The sequence below is a fragment of the Epinephelus lanceolatus genome, chromosome 6 (assembly GCF_041903045.1).
Source record: "Epinephelus lanceolatus isolate andai-2023 chromosome 6, ASM4190304v1, whole genome shotgun sequence".
Lineage (NCBI taxonomy): Eukaryota > Metazoa > Chordata > Actinopteri > Perciformes > Serranidae > Epinephelus > Epinephelus lanceolatus.
The window spans coordinates 6,734,814-6,759,935 of record NC_135739.1 but is presented as its reverse complement, the minus strand read 5'-3'; the positions used below and the strand labels follow the sequence as shown (position 1 = coordinate 6,759,935).

Here is a 25,122-nt window from a genome sequence, read left to right as displayed (position 1 = left end):
CGCACGTTGATGAGATGAAAAAACCTTCCTGAAAGATTTATGCAACATTTATTCTCATATTCTCAACATAAATATAAAGTCATGGCTGTTAAATGAAAATTTAAACAACCATGCTCTGCACAGACCACATGAAACAGGTTACGAACACGTTCCACCTCCTTCTTTACCTGTGAGTGTGCTAACTGTGTGGCTGCGTCTCTAACAAGTCTCTCTGGCTGCTTGGAGGGAGAAAATGTGCATTTCACTTATAAATCAGTGCACTGCAAAGTCATCTCTATAAAATACAATTTTAAAAAAGGAAATAAACTCTAGAAATAAATAAAAATAAAAAATAACATGCTTGACAAGAAAAGGAACTCTTAAAATATTATGACAATTTAATATGGTCATTAACAGTAACATGTCAATATAATAATGAACAGGAAATGGTTCAATTCATTAAGTGGCGAACCAAAATGTCTGTCGATCTTATCAACGTATTAACTGCTTCCCTCGTTTCAAAACATTTTAGATTAAAGGGGACCTATTCTGCTCATGTTCAGGTTCATACTTGTATTTTGGGTTTCTACTAGAACACGTTTACAAGCTTTAATGTTCAAAAAACACTTTCTTTTCCTCATACTGTCTGTGCTGGAGCACCTGTGTTCACCCTCTGTCTGAAACGCTTTGTTTAAGCAGAGTCATACGCCTCAAAAAGCCCAGTCTGCTCTGATTGGTCAATATTTCCAGGTCTTTTGCATCTTGGCGTCACTGCATCGACATTGCAGCCAGGGGAATGACTGTAACGGAGTATAGTGGCACTTTCTAATATGAAAAATCTCCAATTAAAGTTTCTAAACCAAAATCTGTGCAACTGACATGTTGCAGTTACCCTGGAAATCCAGAGTTCTCGTGAGAGCACAATTTGAATTTGCTCAGCGAGTCACTCTGGCAATCAGTAATGATGCTCATTACCCATGCTGTTGGAGCCGAGCTGCACCAATCACATCAGTGTATCTGATATAGGCGGGCCAGAGGCGAGCTAAACAGATGACGACAGTGCTGCGACGACGAAGTCCGGAATCAGTCAGTAAACATTGCAAGATGGCTGCGGATGAACACCAGTTGTTTGAAACGGCTTTGGCCGCTACAATGAATGAGTTAGACTTGGCTTTTCTCTAAAAGAGGAACAGAAGACGGCGCTCGAATCTTTCCTTTGCAAGAAGGACATTTTTGCTGTTTTGCCGACCGGATATGGCAAGAGTCTAATCTACCAGTTATCTCCGCTGGTAGCTACGCATATACATCACCCCGTGTATTGTTCTGATTGGTCGTAGTGTTATCCAATTACGTGCAGTGATATTTACAAATGCATGCTTGGTGCCGCCCCTTGAGTTGGGCCATTTGCATTACTCATAGCCAGACCCTAAATCTTTATAGATTTGGATCTGGATTTCCAGGCTCTGTTCCAGGAATATGATCTGAAACTGGGGAGAAATTAACAAACTCACCAAGCAAGTTTACATGTTTCTCTGACGTTAGCGTGTAGCTACATGTAGCAGTGTATGTAATGCAAACACAAACACAAATGTGCCTGGAGCCGATGACCATATAAAAAAATCAGTAGAAAAATCAAAAAAAGAGGTTAGTTTTACAGACATTAATCCTAATTATTCAAAACTTTAATATGAATATCCGACATTTGTTCATTTGTATATATGATAGAAAATAGAGAAAAGCATAATAGGTCCCCTTTAAACATGTACAACATTTTCAAGAAACACTGTTCTTGTGTAACGTTATGCATCTCACCGTTGTCAAACTTTGGCCTCTCTTGTCGTTCCTTTGGACGATGTGTGGGGAAGGGTACATGGGCATGGGGGGCATCGCAGAGATCGAGATGGTCACTCTCCGCTCCCTGCTGCCGGATCGTCTCCTCTGGTGATCTGAAATGAGAATCGATCTGCGTGTAACCTCCAAATACTCACACACATACATATATCTGGATCATAGTTAGGCTTAGGCGGTATCACAGTATTATGTGGGGCAAGAAGGACTGGCTCAAGATTGTGACAAGCACCTACAAAGAAGGACGTGGTAGCAAGTACAATCTTGCTTTAGCAGAAGACTTTATGTATGGAGACGTGATTGTAATCTCAGCCTACCTGTAGAAGTCAGGTGTAATTACACTGGACAGAAATTGTACATAAATCCTGATTCCTGATGGAGATGCATGGTGCCATAATTGTAATATCTATGTTTTAATGTCTTTTAGCATGTCGTCTACAAGTCAGATAAATGTGGACACTCGGCTTTAGGACTTTTGCACCCAATTTACTCACCAAGGTATTACGAAATCCCGACGGTGTGATTTTAAGTACTGTCAAAATACAAATGCTCATCTTTCAATTAGACCCACTGAGGTGTTGGTTTGAGGATGTAGTGTATATGACACACATCACACGGCATCAGAGGTCTGGGGATGACTGGGGATAACGTCACAGGACTGTAGACAGTCTGCTACTAACGACCGAGAAAGACCGTGGTAAAGTCAGCGTATTTTGACATGATGACCTGACGAATTAAAGGTTTATTTCAACCAAACCACAGCTGGTGATTGTTGGAACAGTGGACTAACTCACTTACTAGACGACTAATTTATTAGCTAATGTCGGTCTTCAATCACTGAAAGAGAGAAACCTGAATTCAGACGGTGTACTGTTGTATTTCTCTGAGAATACGTGTAAGAATATTACCTTTATTGTCTGCTTGTGACTTTACGTTGTTTATTTGTTAGACTGAAAAAGCTAAGGTAACTTGCAAGTCTTGGAGGTACCGCCAGAGCCTATTCACAAGTCTGTCTCAAACAATATCCACATGGACAGGAGAAAAAATGTGAATCTATCCGTTAACTGGAGAAACAAGGTACAGGAACAGAGATTGCACACAGTGCAAAACAAAGCGAAAAACACAACAGGCCTGCGATGAACACTGCCTTTGTGAAGCTTATAATGATCTGATTTAGATTATGTCATCTACTCTCACACTTTCCTCTGCTGCTCTGACAGCCAGGGTGCAGTTGCAATCTACGTCCACTAGGAGGCAGAACAACACCAGAGTAATAACAGAAGCAGACCTCTGTGGTGGGAAGTATGAGGACTTTTTCAGTAACACAAATAAAACAAGAACATGTTTTTAAATGACATGTCAAATAAAAAGTTGAGTGGGTTAATTGGGAAGGAAAGAAAGAGAGGGAGGGAAAGTTTGGAGCAGCTGTTTGGCTTTGCTGCTGCACTGCGGTCAGACTGAGCGTCAGAGGGGGGCCTCACCTCGGTGCGCGGCCCACAGGCTGAGGTTGGCTTGCCTGTGGAGGTCTACAACACATGCTGGCCGTGTGGAGGGGTGGAAAACGTTCCTCTGCTGGTGCCAGGGAGCTTGGTAATGTGCTGTCAGCTTACTCTCCACATCCAGGTTGGACACCGCTGTCAGAGAGAGAGAGAGACGGAGCAGGTCAGAAAAGAAACAGCAAAAGCAAATGGACAACAAAAAAACAGAGAAACACACAAACAAATCTAACTGTTGGTTGTTGTTTTTTTATTTTCGCCATTAGTATTCCCCCCTTGGTGCAGCTGCAAGAGCCAAGTCCCCTCTGAGCATCAATATTTATCTATCTTATCTTATATTTAACCTACACTCTCCTCCTCAGATTCTGTGCAATGGCTTGAAACTTGTTGCCAATAATATGGAGTCACCCAGCTGCTGTTCAGAAGGCGAAACAGTCACAGTCTCAGCTGACATTACCACTTCAAGTAGGGCTACGTAGTGAATCGAATATTGATCACAATCACAATTTTGGCTTCCCACAATTACATGAACACGATCGACTGCGATATTGACATTTAAAATGTGCCCCACTCATGGAAAATGGTAAATGAACTGCACTTGTATAGCGCTTTTCTAGTCTTCCGACACATTCACCCATTAACACACAGGTGGCCAAGGCCACCATACAAGGTGCCATCTGCTGCTCAGTAACATTCACACGCATCCGCACACACTGGGAGCAATCTGGGGTTCGGTATCTTGCCCAAGGATACTTTGACATGTGGACAGGAGGAGCCGAGGATTGAACTACCGATCCTGCGATTAGTGGACAACCAGCTCTACCTCTGAGTCACCGTCACCCTCCTAAACTAAAAGCCACCTTCCACTTTTGAGGAACTGTCATGTGGCTGTGCATGCATCCTGTGAAAAACTTTCCTGATTGATGCAACTGCAGGCCGTCAAAACGAAAATCCTCCAAAACTCTGCTGCCAGAATCTGAACTCAGACCACAAAACATGACCACATCACAATCATCTGTTATCTGTTGCTTTTAGAATTGATTTTAAGATTTTATTGATGGCATACAAAGCCCTGAGAGGCCTCGCTCCAAGCGATATAACAGATATTTTATTGCTCTATGTTCCCTCTCACACCTTGGGATCCTCAGATGAATCTTTTCTTGTTGTTCTGAGGTTGAGATTAATTCTCAAAGGTGACAGAGCCTTTGTGGTCAGAGCTCCATGACTTTGGAGTCACCTGTCTGAGATCAGGGCTGCAAACTCTGTCTCATCTTTTAAATCACTTCTGAAAAATTGCCTTCGTCTTTTATTTGGTTTTGTAAAGCACTTTGTAACTGTGGATATAGGAGAGAACAAATCATATGCAAACGAGTTGAAGAGACTTGTGTGTGCTGCAGAGCAACACAACTAACTTGTTAAACCACATTACAAAACACCACAACCTGCAGCACGATGAACACATAAAGGCCAAGAAGAGTAATGTCGCTAACGTCACCTCAGTTAATCCCCGTCTCTGTCCAGCGTCAGCTCAGACATCCATGACAGCAAGCTGCAGCGTGTCACAGTACTGTGATCACTGTTAAAAAATAAAGCAATAAAAACACAGCAGCAGATACCGAACCATAGGACAGGCACTTAATTCAGGTGCAAACAAAACCTATGAGTTATTTTGATGCAAATGAGACGTGAAACGTCTTCAGGAAACTCAAGCAGGTCCAGTTACCTATGATATAGTTCTTATGATTGATCAAAATAATCATGATTTACATTTCTGTCATTGTGCAGCCTTCACTTCAAGTACTCTTCAACATCTGCCCTGATAAATGAAGTCCAGCATGTGTCACTGCAGAAACTGTGTGTGCCAACACATGTAATGGAAAAGCAACTTCCATCATGAGGGGTGGCCTGCTGAGCTCCACGGGCACCACTGACGAGACCTTTAAATTTCCACTCTGACGTTCTTGTGGTGATACATCATTAAGGTGAACTCAAACAAACAACCTTTCCATTACAGCAGTGATGTGATGCCATGAGAGCAGCTGGGTTACAGAAATGTTTGGGGTGTGAGGTGAATGTGAAGCACCACATCGGAGCCGCAGCCTGAGAAAGAAAAGCAGGATGATCAGGACAATGGGCTGTTTACTAATGCAATGCTATTACCTGCAGCAAAACAATGGGCATTAATGCAACCTGATACTGTGACTTTCATCCTCTAAACATTGGCCAGTAGCTGGACTAATCTCCCAGGTCCCCCTCACACCTGCTCAGGTTACACATAGGGAGACGCTCAGCTCTCACGTTACACTTCATACATGGACGAGGGGGGAAAGTTTAAAAGGAGCTGTTTGCTTGTTTCAGAGTTCCCACACATTTTTACCAATGAATTTTAAAAACTTTTCCACAACTTTTCCCAAATATTTTACCCCAATTCCATGACTTTCTCCAAGTTGTTTAAAATGCCCTGTGACAGGCATTGTAGCAAAACTTTAGCATGAAATATGGAAATGATTTTAGGTCCATTTTAGGTATTTCACAGGCTGATTTTGTGATTGTTGCGGCCTGAAATGTTTGTTTCATGGCAGCTTTTCTAAAAAAAAAAAAAAAAATAAAAAATGCTATAAATGCTGCAATGTTTTATATGCTTTTATTCTGATTAATTTGGGGGGGCAGGTGAAATTGCAAAAATAGTTGTGATGTTTTCTCAGGATTCAGAGCGAAATATCATGTGATTTCCACCGAATAAGAATCTACTTGTGATGGTGGGAGGATTGGGGGGTAGCAACAGCTGATCACCATCGATCAGCTGTTGCTACCGTTTGACGGGGTGCTGAAGGACCGCCCCCACACAAGGCTCTCCTCCTGCTCTCTCTGCCTGGTTAAGCACAAGCTAACACAGCACAATGTCATCTCGTTCCTACTCGCCATAGGCCTGCAGCAGCGTTTAACATCCAACACTGAGTTGCTGTGTGTTTCTGAAGAAAATGTTCGTGACAGATATTGGATCAAAATATTGCTAGTGGCAAGCAAGAAAGGTATCACTGGGAACTAGGGTAAATGGGTAAATCTTTGACACACACATACTGCGACTACAAGAAGCACAACTAGAGAGAAAATGGAAAAATGGACTCAATACAAGAGTCAAAAAGACGACACTGGACTGGAATAATAATCAATAGATACACTAATCCATAAGCTGTAAAATTTTGGTGAACTCTGTTTAGGTGGACTCTCTCTCTCACACACACACACACACACACACACACACACACACACACCCTCTTTGCACTGATACTCTTGTCTCTATTAACTCAAAGCACATGGGGAGGGCGATCAAGGTCAGAATCTCTGCTGGAAAACACCATCACAAACTCATCAGACCAGATCTACGCAGTTACTTTCAGAATAAGAAATGACAGCATTAAAACAACAGTGTGGTCAGAAGATCAACAACACAGCCTTGGCCTGAGATAACATCTCACACATCTGTAGCAGAATCCAACAAAAATGTACAGGATTAATACTAAGCCTTTACTTTGGCAGACTAACACATCTGTCAGTCTTCTACCTGGCAGACATTTCTGGGCTTGTCCTTGACCTGGCTGCTTTACTGAACACACTCTGCCTGACCCTCGTGTCAGACAGGAGGCTGCTTAGGCTGAGCACGCTCCAAGTTTGCTTTGTAGTGTAGCCAGAAGCCAACTTCAGTCTGTTTCACTCAAAAAAGACATAGCTCAACTGCTGATGGCAGCAACTAAAGGTCGGGGAGATTTAACTGAGGCTCAGCCTGCTGCTGATCAAACTCCTTCATATGTAAAGTGATTTCTTGCAGCGCTGCTACTCTGAGTGCTCTGACAGGTCCCCAGGAGAGTCAGTGTGTTTATCTGTAACCCAGAGACACCTTGACGTTTTCCATAAAAACACCCCGGAGTGATCTGAAAGCCCTCTGCGGTGACCCTGCTGACCTGAAAACAAGCTCTGTGCTCTGTCTCCTGCTCAGCTGTGGATGCCCGAGGTTATCAGAGAGTAAACTGCTTCATAATGAAAATGTTTCACTACATGCCATGTTTTACTTTGCTCACATGCTGCGAGGAGGCAACAATTCATGTGAATGTTAACTGACTCTCTGTGGAATTGTTTGTGGTATGTCATCGTATCATGTCATCAATACTTCAACCCTCAAATGACCATTTGTGTGTCAGTTACTCGGCATGTTATGCTGAATTCATGAAAAACCGTTTTTCTTGCACTTGAAGAATAAACGAAAAATCCAAAACTGAGAAAATTCTGGATAAATTGGAGTAAAAGGAAGTCATGATGAACGACAGCAAAACTATATCAAAACATCAGTTAACAAACTCTCACAACTCGTGCAGTATAATCCGAGTCTCATTCCAGGTACATACTCTCTTTCAAGCCAGACTCCACTGACAAAAACAGCAATTTTACCTCACTGAACACAGGAGTTGCTGGTCTACCACTGCCTCGATCAGATAGTTTATAGGGTTCGTTCAGCTTCATCAAGTCACACAAACAAACTAACTCTCTGTGTACAGAGAGGTAAAATTACCGTTTTTGTGAATGGAGTCTGGCTTACAGTTTAGTTTCCCACTGGAAAGGGTTGGCTGTTCAGGAAGTACTGAGCGTATGACTGAATAAACGAGACTTGGATTATACTGCATGAGTTGTGTGAGAGTTTGTAAACAGATGTTTTGATATTGTTTTGCTGTTGTTAAATGTCGACCCTTATGTCTTCAGTCTTCAATTCTCTCAGTTTTTGGATTCTCCGTTCTACGTGGAGGCATGCGAGAGAAACAAAGATGTCTGATGTATTGTGACAGTGGCATATTGAGTGTATATGATTGTTAGAAAAAACATAACACAGACAGATAGTTGTGTAAAAAGTTGCTACTCAAAATTCATCAAATTGCTCATTTTACATAAACGTCCTGCAGTTGCTGTGTTTACTCTTTGGATTATACGTACAGCGTATACATTGTCCTGTATTGTTATTAGTATGCATTGAATATAACATTAAATATCCATAAAGCATGTCACTTACGTGTCAGTGTTATCAATGAAAGCAAAGGGATCCCTTAAAGAAAAAGGTTGGGAACCACTGATTTAGATAACTGATGTCTGGGAGGTGATTAAGTAGCTAGAGCCAGGAGATGGTTAGCTAAACTTTGAAGCTAACTGTGCTCCGTCCAAAGTTCAGAAATATACCTGATATGCCCTAAGCTAAGCTAAGCGTAGCTAACAAGCTCCTGGCTCGAGCTACATAATTACCCACCAGACATCAGAGTGATCTCAACCATCTGTCTTCCATTTCATTCATCCCGGTGTTTCCTCTCATTAGTCACCCATCTATATGTGTATGTGGCAATAAGCTATGCAACACAAGCCCCCAATACTTCAAATTTAAATCAGCAGATAAGATTATGATGCATTTCTGCTGTGAACTGTGGGGAGATAAGTGAGTAACCAGTGATGTGCTGGGAGATATGAGCCCTCTGACACTGTTTGTCAGCCTCTGCCCTCCCCCGCCTCCCTGCTGAGAGATGAACTGTTGGCCCTGCTGTGACACCCGCAACGTCACCAGCACACTAAAAACCCATTTGACAACAATAACAACAACTAGGACACACACTGTGCTCAACTCCGTTTCACTTTCCCTGTTTTTGTCTTCGCCCAGCTTTTAAAAACACACCAGTACTTCCTCTCACAATGAAATCTGTGACTTTCAGCTGAGTGAGGCTGCGCACACACGACAAAGCACGAGTGCATGAGAGGCCTATTGAGAGGTTTTCATGGGGTCAGACGTCCATATGGGGAAATCCTTTAATGGGAGAGCCGTGGTCAGCTGTTGCTCCAAACGAGGCCAAAGAAAACACATCAGCTTTCAGTCATTTCATTGACCTGTCGGCAGCTTTCTCTTCCTTTCACGTGGAACTGAGTGATCTTCAACACGGCCATGGTGAGCCAAATGAGCCACATGGCCTCAGGTGAGAAGAAAAACAAAACCTTGAGCAAAAACTCCGAGACAGTCTGACACTTTACTTGATTTTTTGCTGGATGCTTTTCCTCTTTTCAGGCTTTTCAGCCCACTTATTTTCACTGAAGATCATCCTGTGAAGTTTCCCGGAAAGGCAACATCAAGCACCATGACACAGCCTATCAATCTTTCCTCCTCCACCCCCTCCTCTTCATCTGCACCAGGATCATCCCCCAGCAACCTCACCGCTATCAGCCCTGCCAGCAGGCCTGCAGGCCAAGAGAAGGGGGATGAAAGCCTGCATCCTCAGACTCCTTCTGCCTTGTAATTTACTCAGCACCAGCCCAGACAGGAGCCAAGACAAACCCCTCACACCCACACTCACACTCTCACACACCTACAATTTGCCAGCGGCCTGGGAAAACACAGATGTCAGTCACTCATTAGGTCAGACTTTGATAAGACAAACCTTTTCTGAACTTCACAGACAGGAAGACAGGCTGCTCAGTCAGCTTTGTGTATATAATGTGAGTTAGTGTGTTCGATTAAAGGAACAGTGTGTAAAATTTAGTGGCATCTAGCGGTGAGGACTGCAGACTGCAACCAAGTTAGATTTCCTTCCTTTTTACCGGGAGCCAAATCATCCGTAGAGGTCTGTTAATGTGCTCTCAGACCTAGAGTCGTCTCCTTTGGTCTGAATCAGGGACTAATTTTGTCACAAAGTTGTATAATTGCCTGGAGTTGGTTTGTGTTCTCACGGCAGCATTTACAAGCGGACCAGATCAAATGCCTTTTGTGAGAAAGCTGCTCTTGATTGGTCAGAATTTCCATGTGGGAAAAATCCAGGAAGTAAAGCAAACGTTGAAGAAGAGTACACTTGCAAGATAAATGTGACACTTTCTAATGTCACAATGGAGGGACAACTACGCAGGTTGATTTTAGCGCTGCTCATCGTGGACTATATTGCTGTCATTGTTCATTTTAGTCAAACCATACAGTTTGAAAACGAGGCGCGGCTCCAACTAGAAAACAATGTTTTGATGCATTGGATGTGCTGAATGTGCATATTAAGGCAGTACAGGAGGAGGTGCACATTAATAATCCTCCAGGACTGTAACATGCTCATGTTTAACCCAGACAATGTGTCATGTGACTGCAGTTGGTTCACATCCAGGTCTGAACGAACTGCACCGTTTGTTTGTAACCGGACTGAGACCACCTCTTCAAGAAGGTCTCAGTCTGGTTGTTTTGGTGCGCACCAGTGTGATTGCTGTGTTCACACCTGCCCAGACGAACCACACTTAGGGGGCAAAGGAACTTGAGTTTGATTGAAAGCACCCTTATTCTCCATGGACAAGGACCCGCTCCCGATACAGATATAAACCTCTCATTTTAAGGTAATGAAAACACAACAATTCTTATTTTCAGGTAATTACACACTAAAGAAAGCATGCTTATTTTATCATATCACATTTCTGCCAATATATTCCCCCACGTCCTACACACTGGACCTTTAAAAACTTATTCAAAGTTCTTTTGGATAGGAGGAACACAAATCACAAGTCTTGGCTCTGCAACGTTTCTTTAGTGAGCACTTAACTTTCCTACTGCACAAACAATGCAGCAACAACTTGGTGTCGCAGCATGGAGGGCTTCCCTACAGTTAAGTTGTGTTCTCACTCTCTAACACACGTTAAACTAACCAAGCAAACAGCCAAGCAAATGTCTCCCACACGGGCCAAAGAGAAGAACACTCTCATCTCTTACATCTTGCGTCAACGCTCAAACAAAGTGCAGACATGTTTGTCTAACCGCTGTGGTCGAAGCAGTGAGTTTTGCATGCAGTGCAAAAAGAAACGGGAGGTGAACGCAGCTCAATTAAAGCCCCAGTAAATTATACAGTACCTCTAGATGAGAGTGCAAGGCAGCATCCTAGAGCCATGACACAGCTGTGTGGTTTTAACTCTGAGACATTAAATCAGTCTCTCCCTCCGTCACCTCAACACAAACCCCTCATGTCTCTGCAGCGACGTCCCTCAGCTCCACTGCCACACTGACCTACAGCCCCGCTGGAACATCTGCTCACACTCCTCCCCCATGTCCCCTTCCCCACCCAGCCAGCGCTGGGTACAGATGGTCCGGCCAGGCCTTGACTTGGGCGACCACTAATCTGTTTATGGTCTGCTACAGGAGAGTAGGAGTGTTAATCCAAACCGACGAAACAACGTTGACCGCTTAACCCACAATGCAGGATCACGGAGGGTGTGGAGGAATGCTGAAGGATGTGCAGGACAGTCGATACTGGGATTGATAACTCAAGTGTTAAGTATCAAAATTCAAGCACACGTGTGTTATTGTCGATAAAGTTTTTGGATAAATCCCTCTAAACAATCCAGTCCAGCACTGTGCTGTACATCAGAGACGACAGTAACCAAATACTCAACAGACTATTCAATCATTCACCTGCAGACTAAATATAAAAGCATGATTTCACATTAACATCTGGATGCGTTTTAGTACACACTGCAGTGCAAAGGAACAAATAGAAATGCTACTAACCTTAATCGGGCAAGAAACAACACGTAAACAGATACTCATCAAATAGCTGAGAGAATTATCCGCATCTTCCCTGTTGCCAAAAATGTAAAAACTGAAATCTGCTTGCTGTCACTGAGGAATGGCCCACAAAAAAACCACAATGCTGCTCTTCCACTGAGTGTCTGCAGTCAGCCGCTGGTGAAAGTCCCCTCTGAGGTCTGATTAGTGAAGCACAAAGAGTAGAGTCCCATTGCCAGTAGGCACAGAATAATACCCGTCTCCCCGGTAATCCGCTCTGAGCCCACATCCTCCCAGCTGATGGTGATGTCGCTGCTGCTGACCCGCTGCAGCAGGTGGGGCGCAGGAGTGTTTACACTCAGGGAGGAGACGAGGCTGGAGCCTGCAGACCTGCTGGGATGGTGATGGGGACGCTGACGGGAACAACTGCAACAACTCTGTTTGGGAATTGAGTGGTTGAAATAATGATAACGACAGCACTGATGAGCGGGACATGTGAAGGAAGGTCAGCTGTTGTATAGATATTTGCAAACTCAAAACAGACTGCATAAACTAAACTAAAAGTGTAACTTTATCTACGCTCTCTTCAAGGCCAGACCCCACTGACAAAAACAGTAATTTCACATCGCTGAACACAGGAGCTGCTGGTCGACCTCTGGCTCTATTAGTTAGTTTTAGCATGTTATTGTGTGACTTTGGCAAATCCTGAACTAACCCTTTAAAACACAGTAACAAAAAACACCTACCCGTTCGAGGCAGTGGTAGACCAGCAGCTTCAATGTTCAGCGAGGTAAAAATACTGTTTTTTCAATGGAGTCTGGTTTTGAAGAGAACATAGATACATTTCACTTTCTGTCAAATTCTCCGTCAGAGAGGCCGTTTGTTTGGGAAGTACTGAACATACAACTGGATATAAGAGACTCGGATTATACTGTACTAATTGTTTGAGAGTTTGTAAATGTTTTAGTGTAGTTTTCCTGCTGTTAAATATGGACTTCCTTTATTCCAATTCACCAAGAAATTTCTCCATTTTCTGACTCTAGGCTTGCAGCTATCTGTTTGAAGATTTACCTTGATATAAAAGTTGACAGTTATCATACCTTGTACATTCACTTATCTACAATACTGATTAAAAATTGCAGCTGATACTATAATTTCAATTATAGTAGTAAAACTTCAGTTCAACCAACAATAACCCGTCTTTCTTCGCAGCTAATCGTAGTCGAGCCGAAGTCTGATACTCTTGGTTGCATGTTTTCTGCACGATGTCTGCTTGTTTTTCCTGGTGCTGATGACATCAAAGTCTTGCAGAGATGACTTTATCAGCTTTACAGCGGCAACAAATTAGGACTATAACACTAAAGTCTAGTGGAGGGGAGGAAAAAACGTCTGTCTAGTGCACCGCCATTCCTGGAAACCAACAATAACCCTTCTGTTTTCATTCATTTAAAGGTCAGTCTGATTAATAATAAGTCCTGTGATACTGTTCACCGCGATTTTGACATCGCAGAGGATCTTGAGAGCCACCTTGGGTCAGAGGTGAGTCGGCAGATCGTCTGCCACGACGAGTCCTCAAGTGTGAACAAGCCTACGAGCAAGTCACCCCTCGTCTGTGACTGGGACTGGATATCTGGCATGCTAGAAAACTGGAGAAGTGTGACACGACTGACAAAGAGCATCAGCCAACGAGAGGCGGGATACGTCCCACGTCAGCATGCAGGAGGACGGAAGAAATGTGAGGAGGACAAGACACGGGGTTGCCAGGTCCGCTTATTAGCCACGACTTTGGGCTTGTTTCTAAAGTGGCGTTGCTCTCTAAACGTCACCTTTCTCTATATATATCCATCTAATAAGTTATTTAAATGCATGATAGTCGCTTCTTTGGGGCTTGTTTCCATAGCCCTGGTTGCTTGTTTCTCTCCCAAGATCTGGGAACACTGACAAGCTGGCAAGCAACAACAACAATGGCGGCGTCCACAGGATCACGGGGAGCGCGTTGTGTTTGGACCCAGGATAATAAAGAATATCCATGCCTTTACCATGTGTCGTCTCCAAGTTTGGTGACGTCACCGCGTTATCTGGGGCTCTGTCTGCGAGGGCTCGGGGGAGAAATCTTGTGGTGTGCACACGCAGGACTCCCGATGACAGAAACACACGTCGCCAGGTATGAACACTCAAAAGATTACAATAGTCTCCGCGATGCAAAATCAGGGTGAAAATCGTGTAATGTGAACTAGGCTTTATCGTACCGAAAAATCTCATACCGCTGCAAACTTATTGGATTCTTAGTTCACTGTGGAGTCATGCAAGAACAAAGTTGTCTTTGTGTGGTCAACACATGACACAGGATGAGTAACTGATATGCAAATGATCATTTGAGGGGTGAAGAATTTCAGCAAACTCACCTGCCCTCTGGCACAAATGCACTTTTTAGCATGCGAAGGCTAATTATAGATGAGGCTCATTTTAGTGCAAGAGACTAGCACTCGTTCTCTCTTTCTCTTCCTGTAAACTGAATGTCTGTGCCGCCACACCTTTTCAGATGGTCCCTCCCTCACCTCACCTGGAGCTTTGATGTGGGGCGGCAGGTGGGCCCTGTGACCCCTGCTTGGAATGTGATGCTGGGAACCAGGAGGCCTACAGGGGGGCTAAATGAGCCATTGTTGCAGCGTGCTGCTGCTCTCAGCAGCCTGCAGGTATCACAGCAAAGGGCTGCTACACTGAAATCAAACCAGCGGTTGCCTTCCTGAAGTGCTTTACTGTCCCTCGACACCAGTCGTTTAATTACATGGTCCAGAAATGAAAAATAGCCCCCAATTATGAGATTCTATTTATAGTCTCGTAAACTCCGTGACATGTTTAGTGTGTTTAATATATTCTTTAAGTAGTGAAATGTATGTGAGAGGATGACATCACCGCAGCAGGAGAAGTAATGCAGGTGTGTGAGGTTGCTCTCGTTTAATTGCAGTGCGCTTGTATTTCCTGACTTGAGGTCACAGCATCAGCACGCGTTGGCAGTGCCGCAAGCCCACACACGAAAACTCATCTGGTGGTGAAATTAAATCATACTCGTGCTTCGGGAGACGTCGCTTTGCGCTCAGATTTGGATCAGCGCTTGGACCGTCTAACTGTCTGCCTGCTCGTGTGCCAGGAGGAACAGCGGGGGTGGAAATGAGGAAGGAAGGGGAAATCCCATCTGATATCACAGTTTCCATTATCATTATCATTACCTCTCCGTAGACACAACACAGAGCTGATGGCAAATAATGACACGGACAGGCTGCTTGTCACACTACAGATATTCAGTACAGTGTCTGAACCCTGATGCGGTGATGTAGCGACACGTAAACCTCCACACAAACAGCTTGGATTGACAAAAAAAATATTTCAACAACTCAAACCCACATCACTCACAACTTGAACCTCAAAGCTTTCCCCTTGTGACACACTCCCAAACAGAGCTATAAAATTTTAAATGTTTATCGGTTTCCTAAACACACACACACACACACACACACACACACACACACACAGTTCTTAAACAACTTTGACTAAGAATTATTTTTGGATAATATCTGAGACCATGCTGCTGCACACGGGACATTTCCTGACACTGAACTCCTCCTGAAGCTGTAGAAAAAGGAGCGGTGCACGACTGAGGCCTGTTTTCTCAGCTGCTTCAAATTACCACTACAAAGTCCAACGGCGGGCTGCGGTGACTTTGAAATACTTTCCATTTTCAAACCTCCAGAGTGGTACATACTGCCGGGTAGGCACGGTGCCAACGTGAGGATCTCTCCCTCTGACGACGGCGAGCGCAGATTCTGGAGGTCTGGGGAAGAAGACGGATGTGTCGAGCGATGGTTAAAATGTCTGACACGCTCGGAAACATTTCCTTTGTCAAGATTTAATGACACATGGAACGTTCATAAGAGTGTGTGGTGTGTTTTATGGCTCAGTAACGAGCAGGGAATTTTGTTCAAGCGTCATAACATATTTATGTGACATTAACATTAAATTCGGACATGTTTCTGAGCAGAGGGCAAAAGTTTGTACATCTAATAAACAGGACTGGGGAGGAACAGGAAGTGAGCGCAGAGTTGGACCATAGTGGCTTTACAAGATCAATTTACTGTCACCTGATCTACAACATTTTTAAAGATTTATTTTTTTATACTAATGATAAGCTGCATGACCATGGATCATATTAAAGGGGTCGTCCATAGCTCATTGTTTTGGTTTTATGACCCACAGCTTCAATTTCCTGGTTACCATAACAACTTAATAATGGTGTCACATGTCAATGTTGGGTTTACAGTTTGTTTCACTGCCCTCACATGACCATTAACACATGTACAAAGATGACAAATGAATGTCGTTAGTGACGCACCAATATGACTTTTTCAGTCCCATTTCCTGTGCATTAGGTATTGGCTAGTCTCTATATACAGACACTACATTCAGTGAATGTAGAGTCTGTAGGCAAACCCCGGAGATCTTGCCTCCGGAAGAAGAGCGGAAGAGCCCTGGTTTCCGGTTGTAGCTGTTTGTAATCCGCGTGATATTGACCAATCACGTTTGAGCTGGCTGCAGTTGTTGCCAGGTTAAACGGTCCGTGCGGTGAACTAACAAGGTGGAACATAATTGGCGTCACTGCAAACTCTGAATCCATCGCAATGGTTCAGCATATTTACTTATATATAAACGGAAGTCGGAAACGGAAATTCGCCTCCTCTGCTCAAATCAAACCGGAATGCCAAAAAATCAGGGGTCTGCTCCCATTGGCTGTATCGCCGTCTGCCGGAACGCCGAATACAACCGATGGGTTCCGAGAATGGGTATCGGCCAGTACTGAGCACCAATCAGATACCAGTGTTTAATTAATAAGCTGTATGACTCACTGTGTGAAAGGGACTGGGATCACTCTTTGACTTAAACAGTGCTTTTCTAACTTTGAAAAACAAAGTGAAGTGAAGGGCAAAAAACACGCGAACTGATACTTTGGTTTCGTGGTGGAGACGAGGGTAAAACAGAACTGGGAAAAACCTACTGTTTTCTTGGCAATTTTGTGTTTGTCACTCTACAGGTTGGATTCAACGGCCTTGACTCCCATCGTGCTGAGTTTGAAAAACTTTCTGCATTTCACAGTGGCTCATATGTATTGCCCTATAATGGTTTCAGCCAAAAAATGTAAGTTAAACGGCCTATTTTTGTAGAATTTGCACTTCCTCTTATCGTCCAGAGTACAGTGACAGCGAGCTAGCAAGAGGGTGAGGGGCCAGAAACAAAATATGAGTGTTGGTTCCACTTTCTGGGTGACATTAGCGCAAGAAGAAAAAATAAAATAACATGAAATAAAATAAAATTAAAAAAAAAAAAAAAGATTTCACAATTATTGTTAGAAGTTTTTAAAAAAAATAAAATTCTATTTCCTTGTATAAGCAATTTTTTGACTCTTGAAATATCGGTTTAAGAAATGTTAATACCAAGTGAGGTCTTATTTCTGATTAATGAATTTAATGCCTTTTTTTTTTTTTTTCCCAAAAATATTTTTTGCCTTTAATGGATAGGACAGTTAAGTGTGAAAGGGGGAGAGAGAGGGGGGATGACATGCAGCAAAGGGCCACAGGCTGGACTCGAACCCGGGCCGCTACAGCAACAGCCTTGTACATGGGGCGCCTGCTCTACCACTAAGCCACCGACGCCCCGAATTTAATGCCTTTTAAGACTATTTAAGGATCAGCAGGAGCCCTGAAATGTAAAAATGAGCATTGAATGTTAACCATTAAGTGTTAACCTTTTAAATGCAGCAAAAAATTGGTCAAAACATTAACTGGAATTAAACTGCAACTGCATAAAATGTAAAGATAACACGGTACACTACTGAATCATGATGAATCATAAATTGGAATTTCTCAATTGCGGGATCAATAAAGGTGTATCTTATCTTATCTAAATGCAAGTATGTGTATTCTGACATAAAAAAATGGAATTGAATTTGATTAGATCATCCCTATTGACACAGATAACCCATCCAGCTATTGGAGTCAGTATCTACAGATATTCAGTATTAGTATCGCAAGTATTTCACAAGAGTTACTGTGAAAAAGATCAAAGCTAACAACAGCTAAAGCTAACTTTTACTGTGTAGTACTTTTAATCTGAGCGCTGTTTGAGGTTACACCAACAACTAGAGCTGCACCTAATGGTTACTGTCATTAATGTTATTATTCAACAAATCATTTATCTTATAATGTATATTACATTATATATTTCATCATTTATAATATCTTGCAGCCTAAGATGACGTTTTTAAATTACTCAAATTCAATTTTGCCTGAACAACAGAGCTGCAACTCACGATTATTTTCACTGACGGTTGATTATTATCTCCATTAATTGATTAGTTTGGTTTATAAATTGTCAGAAAATGGTAAAAAATGTTGATTAGTGTTTCCCAAAACCAACGATAATGTCCTTAATTATCTTGTTTTGTCCACAACCCAAAGATATTCAGTTTACTGTAATGAAGGAGTAATGAAACCAGAAAAAATGCACATTTAATAAGCTGGAATCTAATAATTTTGACTTTTTTTTCTTTAAAAAATACTCAAACTCATGAATCAATTAGCAAATTATTAGATGATTAATGTAATAGTTGATAACTAATTGATTAATCAATGGAGATTTGCTGAACTACAGTCAAATATGTTCATTTACACTGATGTAAAAAAGAAAAAAGCAGCAATCTTCACGATGGAGGAGCTGGAACTAGTGAATGTTTGGCATTTTTGCTTGAAAAATAACTTTGATTAAATAAATGTGGATACATTTTCTGTCCATTAACTAATCGATTACTTGCTTCAGCTCTACCAACAGTTAACAGCAGGGTTTTATTAAAGATCTGCAGCAGCAGGATCAGGCTGCATTCAGGGAGCATGGAGCGCTCTCTGAAGTTATGCAATGCAGTTAATCATAAGTCACGCTCAGCAGCTCACACAGGAGAAGTAGGAGTTTCCCCTGCAGTCACCAGTTTGTTTGTAAAACCTTGATTTAGGAGTGAAAACAATGATGAAATCATCTGGAATTTACTGTAAGCAGATCTGCCCCGATTCAAATCTCTCACACCCGCTTCACTTCTGAATAAACTCTCCACTTGTCTGCACTGCAAATATGTGTGACCCCGTCCACTCAATGCAACCTGACCTCTTGTTTACCAGCGTCTGCATTCGCTGAGCAGTGAAAAGGATAGCAGGACAAAACCTGTGAACCTCCAGCTAACGGGGACAGTCATGTCATGTTCCTGTCCTTTACGTACACACTCAGCGGGGTCAGCAGAGGTCAGGGCTCGCATTCAGCAACCTTTTACCTCTTGACCTCTAGACACCTCATTATTAGCTCTGCACACAGACTGGGAGGTCAGCACACACCAGTAAACACTGGAGTAAATCACCAGCTCATTGGACACTCATTCACTCCACTCGGCCTCCTCTCTGTCACAGTGAACGCTGCAGTCACTGGGTTTTAAAATGCTCAAGTAAGCCTCTCGTTTTTTAAAGGGACAGTTCACCACAAGATCAAAAACACATATTTTCCCTTTTACCTGTTGTGCTATTTATCAGTCTAGATAGTTTTGGTGCGAGTTGCCAAGTGTTGGAGATATCAGCCGTAGAGATGTCTGCCTTCTCTCCAATATAATGGAACCAGACAGCTCTCAGCTTGTGGTCCTCGAAGCGCCAAAATGACCCAGTCACTCAAGATAATCCACAGACCTTATTGTGAGCAGTTAAATGTCGGTACTGTTTCCTGTCTACCAAACTACACCCACCAACCGTATGACCGCGCAGAAGGAGGTGTGCATCTACTCACGGACAAGAGGCTCATGCTCATGACAGCGCCAGATGTGAACTTTACTGGCATCCTCTTTTGAGCTGTAATGTTAGCTAGCTCAGTGGTGCTTGCTGAGCTAGCAGTAGATGCACTCTTCCTTCTGCGCGGTCATACAGTTGTTTGTAGTTTGGTAGAAAGAAAATAGTTCCTACATGAAACTGCTCACAACAAGGTCTGTGGATTATCTTGAGTATTGAAATTTCTGGAAAGAGACATTGCTGTTGAGTTTTTCAAGTCAGTTCATCCACCACTTTTGTCCAGACTGAAATATCTCAACAACTACTGCCATTAAATTTTGTGTGGTCATTCATGGTCCCCGGATGATGAATCCTAACGACTTTAGTGACGCCCTGACTTTTTCTCTAGTGCCACCAGCAGGTTAAACTTTCCACTTGTCCTGTAAAATATCTCAACATCTACGAGATCTATTGGCATCAACTTTGTTACAGATATTCATGGTGCCCAGATGATGAATCCTAACGACTTTGATGATCCCTGACTTTTAAACGAGCGCCACTATGAGGTTGAAATTTGGGGTTTTGAGCGACATCTCTTGTTAACTATTAGACGGATTACCAGGAAATCATGCAGGAAAAATTTTTCTTTCTATGGAGAGTAAAGCATGCATCTACTGCTAGCTGAGGAGGACGCCATTAATGTTTACATCAGCAGGGGCTTCTTGTCCATGAGTAGATGCGCGCTTCCTTGTGTGCGGTGATATGGTTGGCGGGTGTAGAAGAAAACATAAAACAACATAAAACAAACTGTGATGATTTCTGGAAAGAGACATTGCTGTTGAGTTTTTCGATGCATTTTTTTTTGCACTTTGAGCACAAGCTGAGTGCCATCTAGTTCCATTATTTTGGAGAGAAAACAGACATCTCTACAGTTGATATCTCCAACACTCTGCAACTCACACCAAAAAAATATGTAAAAAAAAAAAAAAAACAACCTGTCTTTTTGTCTGGGGTGAACTGTCCCTTTAACACTGATTTCAGCAGTAATAACTGCCTGCTGATGATTAGTAAAAACAAAATGTTTTTGTTGCAATTGCTGCCCTGAGAAAATGTACTAGGGACAGAGAGTCCTTCCTTACATATACAAAAAACAGAACAAATAACTGTAAAAAGAAAGAATAAAAAAAGAAACAGCCTATTCTCCTAAGTACACTCAAAATTCCTTTTCCCCTTAAATCAGCACGGAGTTCATTTTACAGCCCTGTCCTCCTGATTCGCTGTAAAGGCCTCTGGGAGGCTGCAGCACACCCTCTCATATCACATCATTTAACGGTCTTTGAGGTCACAGCTGACTCCTATTGGGCTGTAATGGCTCTCCTGCTGAGCTTGGCCCGGGTCCCTGCTTTCGCTAGACCTTTGAAGTGCTCACACACACTTACGCCCAGCCTGAACAGACGAGGAGGGGGTGTGTCTGGGCTGGTCCTTGCTGAAATAGCTCTCTGGGTTTCCGTACCCTCCAGGTACACCTGGCCTATTAGTCTCACAAATGAAAATGCGTGCCCTTTGACCTCTCGCTTTTGTTCAGTCTACGCTCCCGTCTCGCAGGCACCTCAAGGAAGGCGGGAACTCTTGGTAGGGGACTGAGAAAGCGAAAGAGTTGGAGGCTTTACTGGAAGTAAGAGTAGTGTTAACCACGAGGTGGAGGATAATGAAAAACCTTGAAGTCAGAACAAGGGAAGAAGTAATGTGAGCAGCCCTCTGCACGGTCAGCTCTGTCAACACGAGCCCGAGTGCTTAGGGGAATATGGCTGCATTTAAAAAGGCAAAACAAAAGAGTTTTCTCTGTGGCCAGACAGGATGAGCGGCCCAGGAGTGAATTTACCTTTCCACCAGCACACAGCCAAGAAAAACAAGAGAAGAATAGCAATGAAGATTAATCTTTCATCGACATGATTATCTGCCAAACCAACACACTTCACTGAGCTTTTTGTCCCTGCATGTCACTCCTATAATAAAGTGTGTGCATCATGCTGCCTCCATACTGTAGACGTTATGTAATTTCAAAACAATACCATGTGCATGACATCGCAAGATTTGACATGGAGATGTATCTCATTTCATACCTGTTTTTTTATTGAACATATAAATCCAAGCACATTTAAGGGGAGACACAACTGACACCATAGTTTCTTCATGCGCTGGGAAAGTTTGAGATGTCTTCTTTTAGACTAGCGCAAAGAAAACATCCAAAATACACAGCAGTGTTGCTTCACAGTGAGAGGTTCCAGCTCCCCGAGATAAGCGATGGTGTGAATGTCCAGTGTGTTGTTCAAAAATTACGAAGAAAAGGCTACAATAAATGATCAAAAAATCATGTACTGGGGATGCACACACATTTCCCACCTAACACTAAAACGCCAGAAATAAAATGATCAAGGCTAAGATATTTGGAAAACTGGAAAAACACAACAGCGCAGCAGTGATGACTTGAGTCTGTCTCAACCTTCCATAATGACAAGACTTTCACAGTCAGCAGTTCATTTCATCTCCACTGGGTGTCCACACCATACAGGCTCACAAATGGTGTGTCTGTGACAACCAATCACATCTGTTAAAAGAATGCATCATACCTAGCAACAGGATCAACCACACCTCCTCACTAGGGTCAAAGTTTCTGTCCCTTCCTTGCTCAGTGTTCCTCTGAGACCTTTCCTAAATCATTCCTAAGCTAGGACTCCTTACTAAATTTTTTAGGTGAAGTCAGGAGCTCTCTGAGTGTTCTCAGGATGTCTGTGAATATTGCTCCAGGCAGGGTGTAAAATTAACACCCGCCAAGCGCCAGTGGCGGGTAAAAAATGAGTTTGGCGTGTAAAACAAAAACACACACCCACCAGTGGCTGATGGAAAATTTTGAATTGCATGTGGGTTTTTTATGTGCTTCGACTATTTCTGCCAGCTGTGTCCAAGGACGGTTTTTGCTATGGGCAATGTGGGTGAGGGCCCTGCAAAAAAAAACAAACAAACAAAAAAACACTCGCCAGTTTTCTAGACTACTGCTCATTTCGACGTCAAGTTAGTGGAGTGGGCACTGGGGCGCCCCTATTATCACGTTTCAACCAGCAGCAGAAAGGAAAGGCGAATCCTGGCGGTTGTGGGTTGAACGGGGGTCACAGACAGGAATACGGCGGAGGCTCATAGTGCTCTGCGGCGCAAGATAACGGCTTACCGGCGACAGAGAAGAAGAAGGAGATGGTTCACCCAGGGCGTAAAACTAGCCAGGACCGCCTCTGGCTGTGTCAGACTATTTTGACCCTCACGTCATGCGTTCCCGGCACATGTACAATAAGCCGTGAGGGTCAAAATAGGGCATTCTATGGTAACTTCTGAGCAAGATGTAGCAACACATTTCTGCCGTGAAGCCACCGCCAGAAAAGAGGAAAAACGGAGATTAACATGTTGGACTTGGACAAGAAGAACAGACAGTTAAACAGAGTACAAATGTTGCATGGCATTTTATTGAAAAACGGAAACTAGACGAGGCTGGCCAGCCGCGGTCATGGCTGACCTACGACCCACACACCAACACGATGAGCTGTAGCCTTTCCCGCAAGCACGCCAAAGAAACACAGAGGACAGGGTTGGATTTTCCTAAAGTTGGATTTTCATACTAAAAACGTAAGGTAATTATTTTTCGTCAAATAAAGCACAATTTTTTTATTTGGCTGGTGAAAAATGTGTTTGGCCAGTAAATTTTTGGAGGTCACTAGCCAATGGCAGATGAGGTAAAATGTTAATTTTACGCCCTGGCTCCAGGTGTTTTTCTAGCGACATCGATTAGCTTTTCCTCACCGTAACCAAGTACTTTTGTTACCTTAACTTAACTGCTGACTCCTTCTTACCATCGACCCCCTCTTTGCCAAGATACAACACAAGAGGCTGCCCCCGGCATCTTTTTAGTAATGCCAGGGCTTCTGCCCAAGTGGCAAAATGTGACAACTAGGGATGAGATCATGTTGTATCTACACAGGTCATACTAACATATAGCATGTTAAAGTTAGACTATGCAGGACTTCCCCCCAAAAACAATGACTCCTGCAAAAGTAATCCCTCCCAATCATCACTTATGACCCACTAGGAGTGTGTAGAGGTATACTATCTGCAGAGACTCTGCCCTCTGCCTGTATTTTCTTATTTTCTCCTTACTTTGCTGTGTTTGGAACGTTCGGGCACAGCACGCAGATGAGGTCCGGACTGTATAAATAGGTAGTGATCCAAGAAGAAGCTACAAAAAAAATGGTGGACACAGCGCTTATTCCAAACAGTTACTGAAAATTCCTGCATAACATACTTTAAAGAAATAAAAGTTAAATAGTCTTTGTTCTGGTTCATGAAACTAGGAAATTCTCAGATTCATGTTGTTTCATCTTTTCTTTTTCTAAAGACGCAGGGCAGGACGAGCAGAGTCAATAAAGACAGACGTGATTCACACACTAAGACATCAATAAAAGGCATGTCTGTACAAACACATGTTCAGACCGACGTCATTTAAATCGGTGTTGACTGACTGAGCTGGTGCGTGTAGTAAGTGTGGGGACCACAACAACAACAGCTTTGGTCTTAACACGCAACCAGCTCTCAACAGCAGAGACACGTTCAGTGTTTTGTGCAGCCGCTCATTCATCAGCTTGTAATTCAGAGAGTGACAGACTGAGAGGTCAGAGGGCAGAAGTGTGTATGGCACTCCAGTCTCGGGTCACAAGCTGAGCCATGGAGGTTATGGAAACTGTGAAGCCATCAATGTGCCGATGCACATACATGGGTGTAAATGCTGGTTTGCAGGTGTAGGTGCACAGCGAGATCAAACTTCACACATTTGGACAATGGCTCTGTAACCTGGCTCAAGGTGCAGAGGAATATGCAGACTGTTATATAAGCGTCTGAGCAGTTTAATCACAGAAGGTTTTCTCCGCACAGTTTCCTGTGTAAACACTAGGCTGTGTGAGCCCCAGACTCTGGTTTCAGCAGTTTACTGGCATCACTCACCGCTCACATGGAGCACAATAAGCAGAACAGACAGACTGTGAAGGGAGAGAAACACAACGAGGGGAAAAGGAAACCCAGAAAGCAGACACGGGGGAAGGTGTGGTTTGGAAAGAGACAACAAGGGCAGATTTTGTGCCCGGGCGATTGCAATGGAAACCTCTCTTTAACTGACAAATATGGTCAGACTGAGGTCAGATTCATAGGCCACTGACCTGTGTGTGTCTGTGGGAAAGTCATTAGGAGGGAGTGGCATTAGGCTGAGCTGGCAGGGCCGAGCCGAGCCGAGCCTTGGCCCTCCCTCACACATCTCCGCCTGATGGGATTCAGCTCAGAGAGAGAATAAACTGAAGGCCTGGCTCGT

The 25,122-nt window shown here is 43.2% G+C and overlaps 1 protein-coding gene across 2 annotated transcripts in view; it reads right to left on the bottom strand.

Moving 5' to 3' along the window:
- nhsa (Nance-Horan syndrome a (congenital cataracts and dental anomalies)) overlaps nucleotides 1-25,122 on the bottom strand; it is a 95,119-nt gene that overhangs the window by 16,363 nt on the left and 53,634 nt on the right. For both annotated transcript variants that reach the window (XM_033622109.2, XM_033622110.2), the window contains exons 2-3: nucleotides 3,309-3,461; nucleotides 1,792-1,925 (exon numbers count right to left, since the gene is read on the bottom strand). In XM_033622109.2, the coding sequence (XP_033478000.2) occupies nucleotides 1,792-1,925; nucleotides 3,309-3,461 (287 nt within the window). The remainder of the gene's footprint in view (nucleotides 1-1,791; nucleotides 1,926-3,308; nucleotides 3,462-25,122) is intronic.